This window comes from Branchiostoma belcheri, unplaced genomic scaffold, assembly GCF_001625305.1.
Source record: "Branchiostoma belcheri isolate BF01 breed outbred unplaced genomic scaffold, Haploidv18h27 scaffold18, whole genome shotgun sequence".
In the NCBI taxonomy this organism is placed as follows: Eukaryota; Metazoa; Chordata; class Leptocardii; order Amphioxiformes; family Branchiostomatidae; genus Branchiostoma; species Branchiostoma belcheri.
The window spans coordinates 2,540-24,910 of NW_017803268.1; the positions used below are offsets into that span (position 1 = coordinate 2,540).

Here is a 22,371-nt window from a genome sequence, read left to right on the forward strand (position 1 = left end):
GTCACACTATTGTAACGATAACACGATGAGATTATCAAGTAGGATTTAACAGCTGGAGACAAAGAAATCTTGCCCACTTTGAATTCGGGAACATTATATCAATTTTACATTGTAAAATCACTACTAGCAGCAAAGGTAACGTCTATTAAGCATGTACACCAGTCAGTACTAAAAGAGATAAGGGCTAATTTATTTGTATATGGTGTAAATAAGGAGATTATAAAAGGTGATAAAAATCTACCTGTAATGCATCCTATCGTACGCTTGACCGGACATAGGCGGGGCGCTGCATGTTGTCCTCCGGTAGAGTGCAGTTTATACGCTGCGGTGGGCGTTCGTATAACATTTACCTTGTGCACCTCGTATATCATTTATCGTGGTTTTGGTGGGTTCCCTTTGGGCCTGTATACGTTCTCCGCTGCCAGGTCAACAGGGTTCCCTGCCATGCAGAACTCCTACAGGACGTAAAACTCCTACCGGGCAGCCTGCTAAACTGGGCGGAGAGGATCGTACACGCCCGAAGGGACTTCACCCAAACCACGGTACACCGGACGAGGCTAATGAGACGGTCAAAACCTAGTCTCTGTCATACTACCAACGTGGGTTCACAAACTGTAAACTCTACGGAAATCGGCTAGGGGAGTTTAGCCACCGTAGAGTGCATTTATCCGCGCAGTTAGTCTTTGCATGGAAAGTCGCCACGTTCAAAGACGATACATGTAACTCACTCGTTTTCTGCACAAAGGCAGTAGCTTTGGGATGAAGATATAATAAATCAATAGCGCAGTGGAGCGCGTCTGGCAGACTGGCGTCCTATTCGTCAGGTCGGTGCAAAGGTAAAATTACGCATGACACCAAAACATAACTTTGAAAATGGCAGTTCCTCATTATCAATTTTAGATAATAGAGGACATGTAGAATGAAGGGAACAGACTATCTCTCCTTGCCAATTATTTCCCTTTTACCGAATTCTATATACGATCCGTACCTCCGTAGCTATATAGGAAGGCCTTGTGGAGGCCAGTACTATCACGATAGGAAACCATGCCCAACCGTCACGTACGCTAAAAACAGGTATTTCAGGTTGCAGCTTTATGGAGAACAAGCAATGCAGCCACGACTCTAGGCGGAATGTGTGAAAACTGCAGTGTGTAGAGAATTAGGTTTTACTTCAATACCTCGACTTCCACTTTTCCACGGTGCGACGTTATTATCAACGAGCACAATAGCTTTATTATCATACGTCAAAGTCTGGATGCCAATTAGTATTGAGCTAGTGACAGTTTCCGTAGTCACTATACGGTACACATAAATACAATATTAGTCGGATCAAATAATCCAATCTACTGTAAACTTTTACGTTATTAATTTATGCTGGGTTTAATTTCTTTTGAAAACGGAGGAATAAGTGCTGTTTGTTTGAAGGAGCTAATAGAGCAATACTAAATCATAAAGGGCTCGCATGTCGATCTTGTTCTTTATTTTTTGAACCAAGTACCAAATACCATAGAATCTATCAATAGCTTATTGGGTTACTGTTACACCAGCACGTCTCCCTTCCTGTGGTGCCGCTGGGGAAGACGGATGCCCAAAGCGTGTGGGTCTCAGATTCGCAACCTGTTATCCACCTTAAATAAATCCAAGCGAAGGCTACCGTGTCAACCCTCCTCACTCAGGTGTAGGAACTGACATGGTCTCCATTTTCTCTCGAGACAGAAGGATGCCAACACAACTGTTACACCTCAAAACCACAAACAAACGCCATGCCAGTAGCCAGGATTTTGAATTGGGGGGTTCTTCCCACTGCTTCAGGGGACCTCGAGCGCCGTAGGCGAGGGGTTCCTAAAGGGGTCCGGGAGCATGCTCCCCCTGAAAATTTTGAAAAATGAACCTTGTAAAATGGCATTTCGTGCATTTTTGAGAGGATTTCCAAGAAAAAATCAGAGATAAATTTTTATTCAATGACAAAGGGAGCAGTTTTTCTACGATTCCAGTCCATCTTTTCAAGAAAAATCTTGGATCTTTACATAAAAAGTGGACCAAAAAGTGGACCTTTGAGCCTTCTTCCGAACCCCCCCTGGCTACGGGCATGAACGCTAACGGCGTGTATATGCCTGGAGGGTCGTGAAAGCAAGGACAGTAGCAGGGTAGGCACGCCTCCTGGCGGAATGTGTAAAGGCCGCAGTATCAGCGTTTGCAGATGTTACAGAGAGGGTCTGTTATACAGCCAAACCTGACGGCAGAGGACACTCAAGGGACTGAGCAAAATGTCCTTTAAGAAAGAGTGTCCTCCCAGACAGGGTTGGTGTATATGTATCCAGTAATATGCAAGTGCATGTGTAATATGTGTAAAATTTGAATCACAGAATAATAGAGAACAACAGAATAACGTGAGAGCAAATCTTATCATTGACTTCAGTTGCACTACATCATTTTTTACTGTAGTGCAGCTAAATTCAAGAAAATGTGCTTAGAAATGGCCACAGTTTATAGACTCCAGTTTGTTATACAAATAAATTTCAGTAAACCTTTGTCTAAACACTCTCTCTCCATCTCTCGGTTATCAACCTTTTTGTCGCCTCTACAGGAGTCTAGAGATGATGTTGACGTTTTGTTTTGATTTCTTTCTTTATCTGGATGCTGCCCGTTATGGATGCTGCCGTTTGATGGCGTCATCACTAAAAAATTGAAGAAAATAATACTAACCACCATGTCTAACTTTGATAACATCGGATAAACATCCTATCCATATATTCTTGGATTTTGCGGATAACTAAATCACAAACACCATTATACCATTACAAACTCCTCCAAAGAAACCCTATAGGGTAAAAAAACGCATGCCAATTGAAGCAAAAGCTTCACACATAGTCATAAAAGGACATGGCAAACACAACGCCATTCTCTGGGTCATCAGGTAGCAAACTCGACCTTTGACCTCTCAGAGCGTCCGCCCGCGCCCGTCGTTCAATGTCCGCCATTGGCTGTTCCGAGGCCATCCCACCTGCTAACCCGCAGGTAACTGTCAGTCGCAACAGATTCAGCGTCTTCCCAGGCTCCTTACAGACGCCTTGAGACGTCTTAGCGCACTGCTCGAGCTGTTTAAGGTACGGTGTAGCTCTTTTAGCACAACGCGCTCGTCATGCGAAATACCTGTTCTTTCGGCGTGGTTCGCGTAACGGTATTAGCGTTTGTTTGCCTTGCTGCGTGCGTGCCTTGCAACATTGCGATATGTTTGGGCACGTTAACGTTGGTTTACCTTGTTGGGTTACTCCCGTACACTACATGTTTGACGTTAGTAGCCATTTCACGTTTCGTTGTTCAACTACTATCATGACTAGGTTATGACAAATACTAGTGAAGACAGTTATGACAGTCGTGGATTAATCATAAAACTGTCTTTTTTTGTGTGTCATGGATCCTTGCCGGAAATCTTGCCGCATAAAAAGAGCGAATACGGACTGAGCACGCTCTCTGCGACTATCATGATATGGACCAGTCCAGTCATTGAAAATGACTGTACTGTCATTGGATGGTTTAATGAACACCACAGGGGGTATCTACCTGATGACAACAGCTATCTTAAGGGCACACTCAAGATATACAGTATCAAGAGTGTTTGCAGTCATAAACCAACGTTTGGGATTCAGATTCAATACTGCCCCCCTCCCCACGTACACTTTGTAAAGTGTAAAGTGAAAGGTAAATAAGACACACATTCATAGATCAAAGACGTTTGTTGCATACACCTGCGGAGACTTGTAGATCCTTGATAGATCATAGCTACCGTGCCGCAGTGGGAGTGGTTAGCGTCCCTGGGTTCAAATCCCAGATTCGCTTACGCGGACACAGTTCAGCGAACAGGTCGCCTTTTTCAGGTCGGTTCCTTGTTTGAGGGGAGCATCGAGCAAAGGACTCACCACACCTGTACGTAAACAAGAGGAGTCCACCTTTTTGTTGTAGCTTAAAGGCTTGCGGACATTACAAGCATTTACTATCTCCCTATCCTAGCCCCGTAGCTATTTCACAAAAAGGGCAAAGTTCGAAAGAAATCTTGATTTGAAAAAAAAAGTCAAGTAGTACACTAACGGGGACCAGAGATGCACTGAAGTGGAAATTGGGGAACACCTGATTGTTTGACACCCAGAAGCGCCTCGGGGCCTTTCCGAGAAAAAGTTATATCCTCTTTGGTATTTTTCAAGAAACACTTCCTTGTGACGAATACGCGTGTATATACTTATCTCCAAGCAGATCCGGTGGGGCAAGGGGACTTCATGTGCAGCCGCCTGTACATGCCCGTGGCCAGGATTTTGTTTGGGGTGGGGGTTCTTCCTACTGTCTGAGGGACCAGCGAGCGCCGTAGTCGTGAATTTCCAGGGGGGTCCGGGAGTATACTCCCCCGGAAAATTTTGAAAATTGGACCTTTTGAAATGGCATTTCCTGCGTTTCAAAGAAAATTGGAAATAATTTCAATCAATGACAAAGTGAGCTAGTTTTTTTTTCTAGGATTCCCAACCCCCACTGGTGATACAAATCACTCCTTTTTTTAAAGAAAATCCTTCGACCCCCCTCCCCCCCCCCCCGGCTACGGGCATGCCGTATCCATTGTCCACCCCTACAGTCGGCTGTGGATACAGGCGGCTAACATTAAGTCCCCTTGCCCCACCGAATCTACTTGGAGATTACAACTCTGCTTGGAGATTATGTATTGACCATACTAGTATTCAAATGTCAACTTTCGGATATGAATTAGGAATTGGTGGTTTCACAATTTTTGGGGAAGACGAGGTTCCTGGAAAATGCTCAAATATTTCTGCAAAATCAGTGCAGAGGAAATGTCAAGAAATGCTTCCCTGTGGCCCTGTGAGAGAACATGTATTGTTCTAAAACTTGTCAACAACCGAAAATTGACGCGGAAGCGGTACTAATGCATGTAGTTCGCAGCTTGCGGAACACGCAGTTCGTGGAATATGCAGACGCGTTTCCGGGAAAATTTCTTGCACTAAACAACTAACAAACATAGTTTCGTACATGTATACATGTACAAGCACCATATCGCACTCAAAAGGGGAACAATGTGCATTAATCAAATATAAGGTCTATTATCACGTAACTTACAGTACTTTGCCCACTGTTGAATATATTATTAGTATTCCAGGAATCAGTTCTTCTTTTTAGCTACCAGCAATCAATTGAAGCAATGGGCAGGTTTTAGACTCATTAGACTACAGGAAAACACCATATGTTGGGCTGAGGGGCTGTCAGAGGTGGTCCATCGTCATAAACTGTTGCGCCCTCTCTAACGTAATATCTGCTTGCCAGCTTGGAGACTACCAAACTAGCAACTTAAGACCAAGGTAAATCTTCTGACTATTTAAAGTGTAAATCTTCTCTTGCCATTGTAATGTAATTTCTTTTGTTAGATCTACTACCCCCAACAGCAAAAACCCTGACTTCCATGTCCATTTCTTTCTTTCTTTCTTCCTTTCTTTCTTTCTTTCTTTCTTTCTTTCTTTCTTTCTTTCTTTCTTTCTTTCTTTCTTTCTTTCTTTCTTTCGTTCTTTCTTTCGTTCTTTCTTTCTTTAATTTCTTTCTTTCTCTTTCTTTCTCTTTCTTTCTTTCTCTTTCTTTGGTTTCTTGCTTCCCTCCTTGCTTCTTTCCTTTTGTCCTTCCTTTCCCAAACTTTCTTTCCTTCCTTCCCTCCTTCCCTTCTCTCATTCTTCTGCCAAACATTTTACATGATCTTGAGCCATTATGTATCCGTCCGATCACCACATAAAGCCTGTTTCGTACGTTCTGTTGCACCAAGATTACTACTGACTTGTGATCAGGGCAAAGTTCACCGTATACGCGCCACAGGTTTTGTCCGTACGTGCGAGGCGTCACGTCACTTAGTCCCCGAGAACTCTCCGTGTAAATAAATCCATTGTTCCGGCGGAACACCCAATGTGCAAACTTCAGCGACACGGTGTGCCAGGTTCGCTGACTCGTGGAGGCTTGTGACTCGTGGTACGGTGAGTGGGTGCAGGGCTTTTTGTGTAACACGTCTGTCAGGGCCAGTTGGCAAAGGCATGCATGGTGTTTTCAATAGCGTTTCGTTGGTTTGTTGCAATTGGGTGCTTTGTCTGTTGTCTATCTGTCTGTCTGTCTGTTTGATCGGTTAGTTGGTTGGTTGGTTGGCTGGCTGTTTGTTTGTTTCGTTGGTTTGTCGGTTACACTGTCGAATGCTTACACGCTTTTAAATGGTTGTAGAACCACATTTCAGTGGTTACATGTGCACTTAACACTTGCAAATAAGATAGAAAAGATAGTCTGCTCTATTTCGTTTTTGCTTTTGTATATCTAACACTGTTAATAAGATTTCTAATACCATGACTTCGTGTGCGCCTTTGCACTATTAAATCCAAGCATATCTATTTTAACCCCCGCCAAAATTTGTCCTATGGCCACGGAAGTAGGGGAGATCTTTAATAGCAGTTACGATTTTGCCACTGCAAACCTTTCAACCAATGGCATGGTGGATCAAACTACGTCGTGATCACGTGACTACAAACAGCCTATGGCGTTACGGCTGCTCTAAGAAACCGGTTCAACTTTTTTTTTTAATATTCCAACATCTAATCACAAGACGTGGTGACGGCACACTCAAGTTTTTTTTCAACTTGTGTTAATGCCGCCACCAACACAGGGGGCAATACAGTACTCATTTTTACCTGAGCGAAGTGAGGGAAGTCGTGTAAAATTGTCTTTCCCAAGGGCACAAAATCGGTGGCATGTCAGGACTCGAACCCGTGACCTCTTGATTCCGAGTCGCGCGCTCTGCCGCTAAGACCTCACGTTTTACCCGTTGTCCCGACGTGCCCTTACTCCGACCTTGGGATATCAGCACGATGTCCCCACGTGCCCTCCCGTGCCCTGACGTAAACCTGATTGTGATCAGCCTTGAGTCATGTCCAATTTAACAATTGTTCAATATCATTTTGTTGTCTTATCGCGGCTAGTAAGGCATATATGTATGCGAATACGCAAATATGTAATGCTGAGCTAGAAACGGACGCTACTATAACATGTTTAATAGCATGTGGAATTATACCATTCTTCAATACATTCTGTACTTTTTCGGCCCTTGGGCATGATTTGCAATAAAAGAACTTCTCACTATAAAGGGGCCACCCAGTGGTCTGAATATTTGTCAACAAAATGGAAAGTCAACATACTGAATCCAAGGACGTCATTATACACATATATTAATGCCACCACCAACACAGGGGACAATACAATACTCATTTTCACCTGAGCGAAGTGAGGGAAGTCGTGTAAAGTGCCTTTCCCAAGGGCACAAAATCGGTGGCGTGTCAGGACTCGAACCCGGGACCTCTTGATTCCGAGTCGAGCACTCTACCGCTCTTGAGACAGTGCTGGGACAGAAGGGAGGAAAGTTGATTTCGAGGCCTGAGTGAGGTAGTTTTGACTGAAATCGTGGAAGTGAAACTAATTCGGTAGTTGCAGAGGTGACGTCACCAGCTGTAGTTAAAATGACACCTGTGAAATAAGTCACGGTACTCACGGCACAGAAGCGTAATCAGTACAAATTATGTGTCATTTTAAATGCCAACAAACAAACGTTTCAACGACATAATTCACAGAATAGCCATACTTCAGAACAAGAAGGGAACAAAAGGAATCAAAATACGATTAATATTACAATGATAATGAATAATCTGACAAATAACAAAGCTGATGTAGTGTCGGCTATATAACATCTTTTTTTCTATGCGATTTTATATGTCCACAACTATCATTTATTGTCAAGAACGAAGTAGTCGAAGTCAACATAAGTTGCTAGAATTAAACTACTGCCAAAGTAACTCACCAAAAAAAAAAGCTTTGGGGCGGGAATAAAAACTAAACTTTGAAATATAAACTGTTTTGAAGTGACTGTTTTTTCTGGTTTTACCTTAGGGCATACTAAGGACCATAGAGATAGCTTATTTACTGGTCCCTGCCCTTTGACCTTTCACCTTGTTTATCTTCTGCTTGGAGAGTGACCTTGGGGTAGTCAGTGAAGCATACCTCGTGTGGCACAGGAGGGGTCTGCATGGGGGTCGCCAGTACACTTTACGGTGGATTCGGTAGTACCGGCTACGTTTTGCGCTTATTTCAAAATCTTCCCAACTTAAAATTCCTGAATTCACTCAACGTCACATTGGATAAATTGTCTTCTAATTAGTGTATGTAGATTTGAAACGGCTTATTAGGCGTTACGGAAACCGCCATTCAGACCCCCATAGTGGTAGTTCAGGTAGTGTACTGTTGAAATGGTTGGTCTTTCACCGCAGGCGACTTTTATTCAACTCACTCGGTCGTTTGAGGATACCAGAAGCTCAGGTAATTGCCGAGTTACAAAACACCATACTTTGGGCGTTACTTGTGTCGAGTATAACTACTCTAAACACCGCTTTTACAAGACGTCTTAAGGAGTGGCTCACGGCGAGGGTGAAGATTGCTGTTTGTTCTTAAGGTAAACATGAACTGAGAGGTGTCGTGTGTCGGATGTCTTAAGGCATTGATGATACAGGTGTCGTTACCTTATGTTTTCTTCACTCACGTCTTTTATAATCTAGCACGAACCGGGACAATGGAAGTATGTCAGAGGCAAGTTGTACTGTAGAGTAGAGTAGAGTAGAGTAGAGTAGAGTAGTTCGTTATTCTACTAAAAATTTAGTTTAAATTTTAGTATAAAAGACGACGATGCGCTGTAGTGCATGTTTGATAGCCTGGATGCCAGGCCCAGTGTTAGGCTCTCTTTAGACTGTTGAATACTAGTAGTCGTGCGAATGCTTATCGTCAAGATATCTCCGGCGACGGTATTTTTTGGCCGTCAAAAGAGGATCTTTTTAGCCAGCGTGTGGTGTGAGGAGCCTGGGGGCAGGGGTAAAATTTCCTGTGGGGACAAGTTGGCCATGGAGTCGAGGAACTGGTCTGTGCAGGCCCTGGAAACAGTCTGGTACCCAGGCTAATTGCTGGTTGTCCTTGCCGAAAAGAGGGCGATTTCTTCGATCTATTACATTGACGCCCTAAAGCCGTACCGTAGGAAATAGAACCCCCTCCTTCCCCTTAAAGGCATCCAGTGCAGTTTTTAGGGCTTGGAAACCTGATTTTTAAAACCAATATTCTAGTCATTTACCTACATAGTCAGTTGCAGCCACACTATCCCCATGTATATTGACCTAGCTTCATGGCGTAGAAATTCCCAAAATTCTGACGGAAAATGTTTACTGGAAGGGCTCTTGGCCGATTTTTAGGGTACCACCCAAAAATAAAGGACTCATCTTGGGGCTTGTTTCTGCAGTTTTAGGCGTTTCTCATTGGGCTTCCCTTCTTGTACAGGCCAATTTGATGCTGTCCTGCAGCCACTTCAACATCTGCATGGGGATAAGGTTCAGAGCCGTTGGGCGCGCGGGCCGGTGGGCAGAGTTCCGCCGCCCGACACGGATGCCGTCCCGCTCGGCTCGCGGAAACTTCTCCTTACCTTTGTTTGCGCCCCTGACGTTGTAGCACGCTTGGCTTCCTGCCTATTCTTGGAAGTGCCCTTGTGTAAGGAACTATACATGTACAAGTCTAGAAATAGAGAAAAGAAGCTATAGGGGTTTCGTTGTAAAAAAAAGGATTGAGAAGGTATGCATACCTGCAAAAGATTTATAGTTCTATTGCCATGAGTCATTACCACGTGTCAGGTCATTGCCCTTATGGTCATTCAGTCACGCCTGTACTTGAGGTAGGCCACACTGATTTAGTTTTATGGATAACATCCGTGCGCGCAGTGATTTTTGTCTGTTATGAAACAAAAAAATCCTCCGAGGTTTTAGCCATGCCATTCTCCGTAGTCCAGCTAGCGACAATAGGGAACCGGTGGTAACAACGGAATATGGCACCCAGGCTACCAAGGCTCAACGGAACTCCATAATTTTACACAGTGCCGGTTCTTAAATGCTGCAAAAGTACAGCATGTGTCGGATTGTAAAAATCGTTATGTACTACCGCAAATTCGCAGTACCACCAGCTTTGTATTCCTCCGGTTTAACAGCATTTTTATGCCGATTTTTTTATTCACCCTCTCGCATTAATTTTAGGGCTTCCGGAGGATGTCATCCGTAGAATTAAGATAGTATGGCCTTAAAAGTACTACACGTGTTAGATCATAAAACAATTTGGGGTTAAAACAGCCTCTACCAGGATTCCGGGTTGATGGCAAAAATATTAATAGTAGAAATTTGCCCTATACTAGTAGACTGAATAGTTTAACAGAGTTGTGTACTGTTTAGTCTTCTTGTCCAATTTCTAGTATTTTTTTCAGCATCCCGAGGGGCCTGGTAGAGGCTATGGTTGAAAACCTGAAGGTTGAAAGCTTGGCTTGTTTTGGGTACACAGGTTTTTACACGGACACATGAAAGAGTTGGACGAGGATACCGCCTAGATGCGCTCCACCGACCACCCCACAACAAGCTGAAACAAGGTGTGACTACGCGTCTTTGTCGGTAAATCTCGCCTTCTTGTCGTAACTTATAAATGATGTTTGTCGTGAAGTCGTAACTCATTTAGTTTGAAGTACACCTTGTAGTCACGACTTAGTCACAACTAATTTGTAGCCCTTTTTTGTTTAATTTTCAAGGATGCAATCTTGACCGATCATCTCCATTCAATGTGTTAGGTGCCCACGCCTTCGAAAACTTTAGTTGTAAGTTGTTGTTGTTAGTATAGCTGACATAAACTTGTTTGATCCTTTTGCCTGAGTTGGCAGTTGTTTTCTCTTTGTTAATGGGCGGCTGAAAAAAAACGTTTTATTTCGTCAGCGCTAGGAAGTCGTTTTAGGTTAGCCTCTACCAGGCTTCGGGAGGCGGCTGAAAGAATAGAAATTGGTCAAATAGAGAGATAACATGACGAGGGAGCGACAAAATGTTCTTCCTAGCAGACCAACTCCCTCGGCATGTTATCTCTCTATTTGACCGATTTCTACTCTTTCCAGCCGCCTCACGAAGCCTGGTAGAGGCTAGTTTTAGGTGCCCAAGACTTCATTGAACACATTAGTCAAGTCAAAGTTTATTGCACAACGATTGTCACGGGTACAATGTATGGCAAATAATAAAATTACTAGTTGGTATGTGTCTAACATAATGCTATATATATGGTCAACGGACATTGTATCTGACAGAGTATTATAAAGAACTACTGGCTAGAGAATATTTAGACTCTACATGACATGTACATTCTACATTACGCTAAACTATACACATGAAGGGTACAGTGAGCAGTTGTACCTAATTATACTAAACATGTTCTATGGCTACTAAACAGAGTGTATATACTAGGTTACTTGCCAGGAATGTTAAAATTCTACATATAAATGCTACGAAACACTACACATGTAGTTGATAAAAAAATTAGTTGTCGCTGTTGTTGGCATAGCTGACATGATCTTGTTTGAAATTCTTTTGTGCCTGAATTGCAGTAGTTGTTTTCTCTTTCTAAATGGTGGCTGAAAAAAACGCCATAGTTATGGCGTTTTATTCCGCCATAACTATGTCCATTATGTCTATATCAAACGCATACACACACTCGCCATCTTCAAAGCACCTGCAAAGTAGATGAAGGCTTCTGAAACGTGAAAGAATTTGGTTTGATTTATCATAAGTCAGATTTGTAACGACAGAACTTTTGACATGGCCCCGCTGATCGGTGCTTTCCTGTTGGATCATTAAACAAAACCAGTTCGACAAGTGGATGCTCGGGGATTTTGTGAAGACGGCTTGTTCACGACAATACATGTGTGTCACAACAGTCCCCCTTTTCAGCCCGGCTTTGATTTCGCTAAGATCTTGTTTCACACCCTGAAGGCTGAAAAACGTAAGTCGGAATTTGTGAAATGCCCAGACGATACGTTCAGAGGCTTTTACTATGATCCTTTCTTCAAAACTGTGAACTTGGCATGTTGTTGGTTTGACGTGCTGTTTTTGTGATTTACAATCTTGACGATAGACTGAAGTCAGAAAGGGGCGTGCTGTTGTACCGAGAGTGTGGAAAAAAGGTAGGGCCCTTTTTGAAAATATCCATCCATGCATGTGCATGCCTGATTCTTGTATACGCATATGCACCTTCTTCCAGACTTAATTTGAACTTTTGATAATCTCTTACCTTTGTCAAGAAGGTGTGCGCACGCGTGTGTTTATGTGTGTCCATGTTCGTGCGTGAGTGCGTGTGCGTGCGTGTGTGTGGGGGTTTTTGTGTCCCTGTGTGTGTGTGTGTGTGTGTGTGTGTGTGTGTGGACAGAAAATCTTGAGATGCTGGACAGAAGTAGATGCAATTTTAACGTAGCAATCATAAATATTATATGCGTGTTATGAGTGATAATATCACTATATCAATTCATGGGGCTTAACTGCCACTTACAATGGGGTTCAACTACACATTCCGAACACTCCCCTAAGTATTTATATATGTGTACGCTGTCAGGACTGTCTTTGTGTAAGCGCCATGTTGCTGAACGCTTGTGTGCATCAGACTAGGTGTTCCGTATACGTGCTGACGCTAAAATGGTTTGACAACTCTCACCAGAGTCAGACGTGTAGAAAGCCGAGTGCACCAATCGGTGTGCTTTGTGTGTCATTGTTATTTATGACCGAGCAGGTTGCAATTGACATAGGGAACAGTAAGCGATGGTTCTAGAAGGTTACTAGTAACTCCAGAAGGTCAAGGAAAAATCAAACCGTTCTCTAACATGTAGTGCTGTTTGAATAGAATACTGGGAACCAGGCCCCTATTTTTCATTTTTCTATTTCTACAAATATGTTAAAATCTATAAATATATGTAGAAATTTTTCGTATTTCACATTTTTACATTTATGAAGAAATAAATGTAGAAATATGAAATGTGCCACGCGCGCCCCTCCTCCTTACAATGAATTTCAAAGTGATAGCTTCATAAATAGACTTATTTATGATTTAATTGAAGCATTCAATATCGCAGGCTGGCATATATTTCCCTGCAACTGTAAATTTCACACTATGACTGATAAATTTACAATTTTCAGTCTCTTTTTGCTGAGGATATGCTGAGCTTTAGTTCTCGTGTTAGCATTATAGTTCTCTTTCTTGTCGAATGCTTCGCTAACTGTTTGTTGATGTTCCGTGAATGTTTGTTGACAATGTTGCAGAGACATATACATACACATGTTTTCACCGATAGTAGATTATAACACCGATAGTGAAATCTTTATTGGCATCCCAAACAATTTTAGGGTTGTAATACTTGATTTTCAAGATCAATTTTCTTATCATTTTAAAATCATAAAATCTGTGAGACAAGAGATTAGGCTGGTTAAAATCATAAAATCTGTGAGACAAAAATGTGATGAAAACGGTAACGTTGCTCTTTTTGTGTCTTAGCCATGTAGGCTGGTTCTAGCTATTTATTGGTGGTACCCAAAAATAAAGGGACTCTTCACGTAGCCTGTTTTATGGCTATTTCAACCGCTTTAAGAAAATGAAATGATGACAAAATGCGTTAATAAATGGCAGTAAATGTCAATATCAGACAAATTGGGTCATCCAGAATCTGTGTGAGTGGCTATTTGCAAAATAGCTACAAATGAAGGAATGTAACATAGAGCAATGAATGATTGAATGTACCATAGAACAATGAAAGTACTTGATCATTTCTATATCACCATGGGTTTCTAAATGCCTTAGGGTACTGTGCCCTTACCTGACATCACTACATAATTACAGGTATAGTTCAAACTGAGATTGTGATGCGTACTTGTAGTAGCTCCTTACCACATTCCAGAATCTTGTAAACTTTGTTAGGTCAGTCTAATTATGCATTAAGTTCCGTCAGTCGCCTTAGTAATCACTAGAAAGACAAGAAAATGCATTTTACAGACAGATGGTAACGTGGGGCTATGAGGCTGCAGTGTTTTATTCTTTTGTGGTATTCTTTACATGTAGATGTAGATCTAGACATTATTTACATACTATAGGTCTAGAGATTTATGTACATGTAATTGGGTATCTTCTAGCCTACGGGAACGCTGTCCTTAATTGACACTAAAATCCCTCCCCTCCTCCCAAATGTTTAAACATGTTGAAACATTCGGCTGGCCAACTCCTCTGGCCAAAGATATCCCCGTTTTAGGCCGATTTCTACTATTTATCAGCCTGCAAAGGAGTCTGGTGGAGACTACAGACTGGCTACTATTCGGCTGCGCCAGTCTAATTAAAATGTTTAAACATTTGAGGGATTTTACGAGTGACATGGGTTAACGAGTATCAGAGACTTTACGAGTAACACTTATTACGCATTGTAACCTCAGTTCTAAGACCTGGTCTGTGTAAAGTAAGGACAGCGTTCCCGTAGGCTACAAGATACCCAATGACATGTACATAAATCTCTAGATTTTTGATGCTGTAATAGTAATGACAAGATCTCCATGAATGCTATGTTGTTATGTTTGTCGCGAACATGACGCACACATCTGCACCTATTATAAACTCTATATAATTGGTTACGTTTAAGCCAGCTTATGAACGAATAATCACTGCAAGACAAACCTGTACCTTGTACCTTTGTTGTATATTGGGATTGCACGGTAAAACTGTATTGAATCTTTTTAAAAAACATTTTTAAAGACTAACATGTTCCTTGGCACCACTGATGGTGTAAAATACTATTCAAGTATTGGGCGTTTTAAACAAGTGTTTTAGGCTTTTTTATCGGGCTTTTTTTGTAGTGGTGTCCTTTTTTACGCCAGCTTCGAGTTGCAAGTGGTAATTGTTTAGGAAATGGATACAGTCTGGCCAATTTGATACTGCCTTTGCAGCCACTAAAAGACCTGATTGGAAATAAGGTTTAAGACAGTAGTGGTGGTAGTAGTTTCTAGTGACATTGTCCTGAAATGGCATCCCAGATGAGCGCACAGAACACCTGGCCAATTACAGGCGTTTTTACAAAAGTCACGTAGTAAAACGTATCTAAATTTCTAGTGAAAGTAATTGCTTTTTTTGAGCTGCAGGAATTAATAAGCGTCTTGTAAAAGCTGACCGGGGTGACGAAATTATCTTTGCTCATACCATAACCACTACAATACTACTTTTATATCTAAGTGATATTTGATATATCGAAATTCTAGATGCATCTAATTTCGATGAAATCTTTGTTGGATATGTTTCCAATACTAAGGCCACACCAATTTGATTTGTTGGTTCTCGGATCTTTTCATAAAAGTATGAAGTGGCAGAGCGATAAAAATATAAATATAAACAGGCCAAGGCATCTTACGATAGCACCTAATAAAAAATATAATGCTATGATAGGAGCCATAAAGTCAACATATCAGACTATTTTGCAACTCTAACAATGGATTTGAAACTTGTAATAAAACCACTGCATTGATAGATCGAAAAACTGAAACAACTCTGAAGAGAAAGGACTTTCTTAAATTGTTCGGGCCAACAAAAATGAGCATTTTGGAGTTGATTCAGAGACTTTTTTTGCAAATCAAAAACACCAACAAATTAAAATGGTGTGGCCTATGATGTAACTTATCAACTTAATTCGTAATTGGTTGAAGACTGGGTGGTAGTGTTTTAACCTTGTCCTAGAATGACCTACTTCCACACGAGCGCACACTGCACAGTACACCTTGTCGGTACTTTTCAAATAGCTCGTAGTAAAAGGTGTTTGCCCGAAATTGTAGTGAAAGTAATTGATAGTTTCTTTCATGTTGCGTTTGTCTGTTCGCACCTATGACGCATCATCACTCATAATTACATGGTTAGTCATTGATGTCTCAATGAAACGTGCTAATCTTCATTAATATACTAAGGTAATCCCTGTAGTGAAAATGATTGATTTCTTTTATTAAAATGTTTACTTTCGTCAGGATCGTGTAGAGAAGGAAGATAATCGTTTGGAATAATTAGCATTATATCAGAGGTAGTTAAACAGGCCTTACAGCTGTCCTCGACCTTCGGCCTAGTTACTTGATCGTCACAGGGTCATCTACATCTACATCTACATCTACATCTACATCTACATCTACATCTACATCTACATCTGCATCTACATCTACATCTACATCTACACAGTACTGGACAATGCCCCTCACGGGGTGTAACGTCCAGGGGGTCAGTGCCCTGGCGCGACCGGTGATGGCTGTGCAAAAACAAAATATAGCAAAATAAGAAAAAGTGAAGCTGTGGTATGTACAAAATAGCCGCCTAGGGCTAAATGTGGCTAATGGGTCGCAGGATTTTTCAAAATGGCCAGAGCTTCTAGCGTATTTTTCTTACCAGAAAATCCAGTCTACTCTGGACAGGGTACGTTAGCCTGTGAACCCTGACCTTATTACTGAGGAAACGTCCTTCAGAGCTGGCGATCGGGCGAGATAGGCCACACCGCCTTAATTTTATGGATGACATCCTCTGAAGACCCCCAAGCTAGTGCGCGCGGGCGAATAAAAAAAATTCAAAGAAATACAGAGTTGGTATTGTGAATTTTCGGTAGCAGTACTTAGCGACGTATACGACAAGCCGACACATGCTGTCTTTGTGCGGAATTTATGAATCGGCACTGTACGTATGTACTGAGTTCTTGAGTCGTGGAGCTTCGGTAGCCTGGGTGCCCTGCTCCGTATTGTCGCTAATAACTACCATGGACTACCCAGGCCTAGAGCCAGGCCAGAGCCTCGGTGGACGTGATGTTTTTTTTTTTTGTAGAACAGGCGAAAATCAATGCGCGCGCGGATGTCATCCATAAAATCAAGTCGGTGTGGCCTTATTCACAGATACGGGCCTTTGGGGGTCTGTCTGCCATAGTTTGTGTGAGTTATCTGTGCATCCGTACATACAGTGTTGTGATAACAATGGAGACAGTGATACGGTGTGTTTATTACACAAAAAGTAGAGGTAGATGTTTGTTTTGAACATGTGTTTTGAAGCAGGATATGACTGTTGTAGCTACAGGAGACCGTCTTTCAAGAATGCAGATTAACCAAACAGTACAGGGTAATGATCCTATCCTGAATTATATTTTTCAAAGTACATCCAGTTGCTTGAGAAAAATTTTCCTTGTGTACAGAAAAAAGTGCATGAGTGATCAATCAGTTGCAGCATCGGTTGTGCAGATAATTTAGAGTATAGTGCCGGCTGGCTAGTCTTTTTACAGCCAAAAAAAGAAATAGTAATATAGTGCCACGGATACGGCGGGGTGTTATTTTTTGCTTGGAAAAATGAAATAAAAAAACAACTAGAGGTTTTGCCACCTGTTATTCACAGTTACTTCTCAAATCTAAAAGTCCCCTAAAATTGCTTTCTAGAGAGACAAGAAGAAAGTTGAGCAGAAAATTTTCTTTTTGAAAACCAGTATGATGGTGCTGAGATTACAGTGTGATGTTTCAACAGGAAGTTCCACTGCAATACCATAACAAGCCGCTGGGGGGGGGGCGAAATTCAATCAATATGCGGGCTCATCAAGACCTACTAACACATCAAATATCATTGGGATCCATCCATAGGCTTCTTGAGTTACTAGTATTGTGCTAAACAACAACAACAACAACACACACACACACACACACACACACACACACACACACACACATACACACACATACTCATACAAACGCTATCAAAAACATAAATTTCTTGGTGGGCGTCACTCCACCGTATAGTCGTGTAAAGTGCCTTTCCCAAGGGCACAACGTCGGGCCACGGTGAGTATCGAACTGGTACCTATGTTCCCGAGTCCAACGCTCTAACCATTGCGCCACCGACGCCACCACTGTATATTATTTTATATACAAAATATCTATCACTGTATATTATGATATACACAAACAAGCGTGCACGTGATTAATGGGTTACATGTTTGCAAAATATGCAGATAAATCAAGAAGAATGCGTCAATCAACAGGACACGCGTAACGTAAACGTTTGATGGTTTGATACCAGAAAATAGGATCCAAAATGACATAGTACGTACTTCAAACGTTTGATTTATTAAGATTGTAACAATACAATACACGTGGAACAAAGGCAGCTGTTGCTGGTGTTGTGTCCCACACATAGAACAAATACAGGACAGACAATACTCATTTTGACTTGAGTTAAGTGAATAAAGACGTGTAAAGTGCCTTTCCCAAGGGCACAAGGTCGGTGGCATGTCAGGACTCGAACCCGGGACCTCTTGGTTCCGAGTCGAGCACTCTGCCGTTACGACCATACTTCAGACGTTAAAAACAAGATGATTTTAGATTGCGTACGTCTATGTGACGTGGTTCTGTTGGTATAAGATATTTGTTCTCATGTAACTGTGACATAAGAATTGCCCACCGTGCGCATGTTTGGTTATACCACTAGGCTAGGTAACTTTGTACGTTCAAAAGTTCCATGAAAACACATGCATATCTACAGGTCTGACTATTAAAGTCCACCCAGCCAGTATGGTGGCTATAACGCCACGTTCAAACGTCCTACTGAATCTTAATGTTTTGCAATACATCAGATATCTCTATGGGGTGGGGTCGTGTGGCGTAGCGGCAGAGTGCTCGACTCGGAACCAAGAGGTCCCAGGTTCGAGTCCTGACATGCCACTGATCTTGTGCCCTTGGGAAAGGCACTTTACGCGACATTGTATTGTCCCCTGTGTTGGTGGCGGCATTAATATAAGTTGAAAAAAACTTGAGTGTGCCGTCACCACGTTTTGTGATTACATGTTGGAATATAAAAAATGTTTTGCAATAAATAATTTTTTTTCTATCTCTCTCATTATATCGCAGATTTCCCGACTGTTGGATACCGGCAGTGACAACCAAGATGGCGCCGCGTCGGATCTGCGGACTCAGCAAGGACGTCACGCTCTCAGTCCTTCCCAGACTGCACTTCGACGAGCTGATGGTGGAACTGCGCAGGCGCGAGATCGACGCGCGGGGCATCCTGGTCCGGGTGCTGAAGGGGGTCATGGTCCTGGAGTATCAGGAACAGGAGGAGTATCTAACTGAGGCAGAGACGTCTTCCAAAACCTCCTCTATTGCTGACCAACAGAGTGCAGGTATCTAGAGGCATATATAGATTAATCAAATATTGATCTCTTCTGGTTACTACCCTCTCTCTCTTCAAGTTATTGCCCATTTGTTTGAAAATAATAATTAATTATCATAAAGTGCATAAACGATGATGGTAAGCCTTGCAACACTAGAAATACAATGATTGGGAATAATAAAAGGTTATGATAATCTCTATATTGACTATCAGAAATATGCTATTCTTTTATACAAGACTGGTCAGAACAAGAAGAGGACAGGGGCATAATATTATACATATATGCATATATACAGCACAGGTATACAGCTTTTTCGCTTAGGAGTAAAATCTCCTTGCTTGTTTTGGATGATAAGTACAAAGTGCAGTAAACCATATCCTGCAATGTCGTTTTTTGTGTGTCTACAGGTACGGACGACTTCACGCTGGATGACGGTGACGCCAGCCACGGCGACCGGCGCTTCTCTCTCTGTACCTCCTCCCCGGAGCAGGGGTACGTTTCCATGGAGATGGACACGTCACCTAAACCGGAAATGACGCAGTCCAACCCCGAGTCCGATTTCGCAGGCCACAGTGATGAAACAGCACTCGAAGCGCAAGAAACTGGCCCTATGGACGGAAAACGGACGCTTATTGGTCAGACCAGCAGTGAAAAGGCATTTAGAAGCGAACTGAACCAATCAGAAGATGGCTCAGACTGCTATGGCATTGTAATCTCTTCGACCACGTCGTCTTCCGGAACGGTCTTGTCCCCAGAAGGTTTCGCCGTCGATACGGGGACGGTTGGCGGGATGGCAGAATTCTACACGGCTGCAGTCCCGAACAGGCACGCGCTAGAGCCGACACAGGGTTTGAATCAATCAACGCATCAAACCAATGAACAAGCCTCAAGTTGTTTCACAGAAGAAGCGCAAGGTGGGCAAAGGCCGCTTTCGTCGTCTACCACGCCTATGTCTCTAGATTATCGTGTTCATGAAACTACGCGACATGGTAATGTTTCATCCGTGGCACCAGCCGATACGTTAAGAATCACAAAAAGTGAAGAACCAAGAGCTGACTGCAGGGGTAGCGTGGATGGGAGCTCCATGGAAACGCGTGGTTACCTTGACAACGGTTTGTCCTTGGTCAACAGACAGAACGACGCACGACGGAACGATGTACCATATTCCGCGAGAAGCGAGGCAGAACACGGTAGGTGTCCAAGCAGCAATAGGGAAGTGGCCCAGACCACGGACGGTAACGGGTACCACAGTCGTGACAACGGTGACTCCAGGGGAGAACAGGTCAGACCAAGTGAAACAGGCGACGACGGCGTTGCCACGGACGACCGTTATCACCATGGAGACGCCGCACACAACAGCCAGAGGATCGATGACTTCCGGGAGCAGGTGAAAAACGGGACCGACGCTTACTACACTGCTGCCAACGTTGCCATGGCAACGGAGAGTGAAAGGCAAGCTACGGCAAATGACGCGATCATAGAACGGTATGGAAACCAAGGAAACATTGGTTACAGTTTCCCTGCCAACGGTGTTCTACACCAATCGGGCGGCGAAGAAGTTCGGACTAACGCCACAGTGCCTCTCGATCAGGGGACTGATGGGCAACACTGTGGTAGCTATGACGACGGTAACTATGACAACGGCGTTCTAAATCTTACCACCCGCAACCCTTTCGAGAACGTTCGTATCAAGGTGGAGCCGGTAGACGAATTTTCTGAAGAGTTCGGACAAGTGAACATGCAGAGTTTGTCAGGACAGGCGTCGGATGGTTGCCAGGCAACAGCATCCCTGTTAGCCAATCAAGGGCCTGGCTACACCCACTCAACCATGACGTCACAAACGGAGGGAGATACCAATGCGGTGGTAGGTTTCATTTTTTTAACGCTGTCGTTTCGCTTTTTTTACATCACTTGTTTGTAAAGAATGAAGGAAGTATTTTGTTTTTGGTAGTAAATATTGACTTTCTCGTTCATGCTAACATTCGTTGTCGTCTTGCCATGAATTTGCTTTTGTTCCTGTTTTGTTTTGTTCTGCTTCAGAACCAAGGCAAAGCACCGAGCAAGTGGTGGAAGTGCCCCCACTGTGGATTCGTGACTGTGCACGGGGGTGCCGTGGGGAGCCACCTGAGGACCCACGCCACGGCCGAGTACCCGCACGTCTGCTCCTACTGCAACTTCAAAACCGTCACGAACGAGTTCCTGACCGCGCACGTGTACAGCGTCCACATCGCCAGGCAGGTCTACCGGTGCCCGTTCTGCCGGTACGTGTCGCGTACTAACACCGCGGTGGAGAACCACATGGTGAACTACCACTGGGAACTCACCGTGCTGGACGAAGGATCACCTCCCGGGAGCGGAGTAGGAGGAGGCGGAGAGGGGATGAGCGCGCTACCGCGTCCTCCGACGAAACGCCTGCACTGCCCGCACTGCGCGTTCACGGCGTCGCGACACCTCGAGATGAAGATGCACATGTTCTTGCACGACAAGCCGTTCGTTCACGTGTGCCGGTTCTGCGGCTACAGGACCGCCGAGAGGCCCAACTACGTGCGGCACTTGAGGATCCACGCGGGGTTCCGCCCGCACAAGTGTCCGTACTGCCCCTACAGCGCCTCCATGAAACACCACCTCAACGACCACATCCGGACCCACACGGGTGAGAAACCGTTCTTGTGCCGCATGTGTGACTACAAGGCCGCCTTCAGGTCCAACCTGGCGCAGCACATGAAGAAGGTGCACAAAGTCGTGGACAAGTTCAGGTGCCAACACTGCAGCTATACGACCATCTGCAAGCAGAGAATGGAGGGTCACATCAAACAACACGAGTGGAAGGAACGAGTGAAAAGGAAAAAACAACAACAGACGACAACCGACGGTGACGCAGCGACGTCAGAGACAAACGCCAATGACGTTTTCGCGCCAGAAGAAGACGCAAGCGTAGACGTAGCTCCTCCGGTATCAGAGATGGCCCAAGATCAAGAAAACCATGAAACTTGCGCAGAAAGCTGATTTCTAAGGTCAAGTCTTGCCTAAGGATTGTATTCATGGCAATCGCGTGTGCTGCAGATGCTTGTATCTTGGAATACATAGAAATATTTGACGGACTAGAATAATATAATATGAAACCCACAGTACATGTATATCCAGAATTTAGAGGTGATTCTTCCTCTAAAAATGAATTGTGCGAGTTCCAACACACACACACACACACACACACACACACACACACACACACACACATATATATATATATATATATATATATATATATATATATA

General features: G+C 43.3%; 1 protein-coding gene across 6 annotated transcripts; it reads left to right on the plus strand.

Moving 5' to 3' along the window:
• Positions 1 to 2,954: 2,954 nt before the first annotated feature.
• On the plus strand, positions 2,955 to 22,279 carry LOC109467438. Of its 6 annotated transcripts, none has more exons than XM_019765412.1 (5): positions 2,955 to 3,107; positions 10,432 to 10,516; positions 18,834 to 19,105; positions 19,504 to 20,960; positions 21,137 to 22,279. In XM_019765412.1, exons 3-5 carry the CDS (start codon positions 18,871 to 18,873, stop codon positions 22,100 to 22,102), a joined length of 2,658 nt encoding a protein of 885 aa, XP_019620971.1. In that variant the 5' UTR covers positions 2,955 to 3,107; positions 10,432 to 10,516; positions 18,834 to 18,870; the 3' UTR covers positions 22,103 to 22,279. The 6 variants fall into 6 exon arrangements, with proteins under 6 accessions (XP_019620971.1, XP_019620975.1, XP_019620976.1 ...); XM_019765417.1 differs by having other exon boundaries at positions 2,957 to 3,018; XM_019765415.1 differs by lacking the exon at positions 2,955 to 3,107 and adding an exon at positions 8,308 to 8,388.
• Positions 22,280 to 22,371: the final 92 nt, after the last annotated feature.

Bases quoted from the DNA above. Each gene is read 5' to 3' on its own strand.
- LOC109467438 (XM_019765412.1), top strand. From the start codon at position 18,871: ATGGCGCCGCGTCGGATCTGCGGACTCAGCAAGGACGTCACGCTCTCA. The intron at 19,106-19,503 runs GTATCTAGAGGC...GTGTGTCTACAG, and splicing joins TGCTGACCAACAGAGTGCAG to GTACGGACGACTTCACGCTG. The intron at 20,961-21,136 runs GTAGGTTTCATT...GTTCTGCTTCAG, and splicing joins AGGGAGATACCAATGCGGTG to AACCAAGGCAAAGCACCGAG.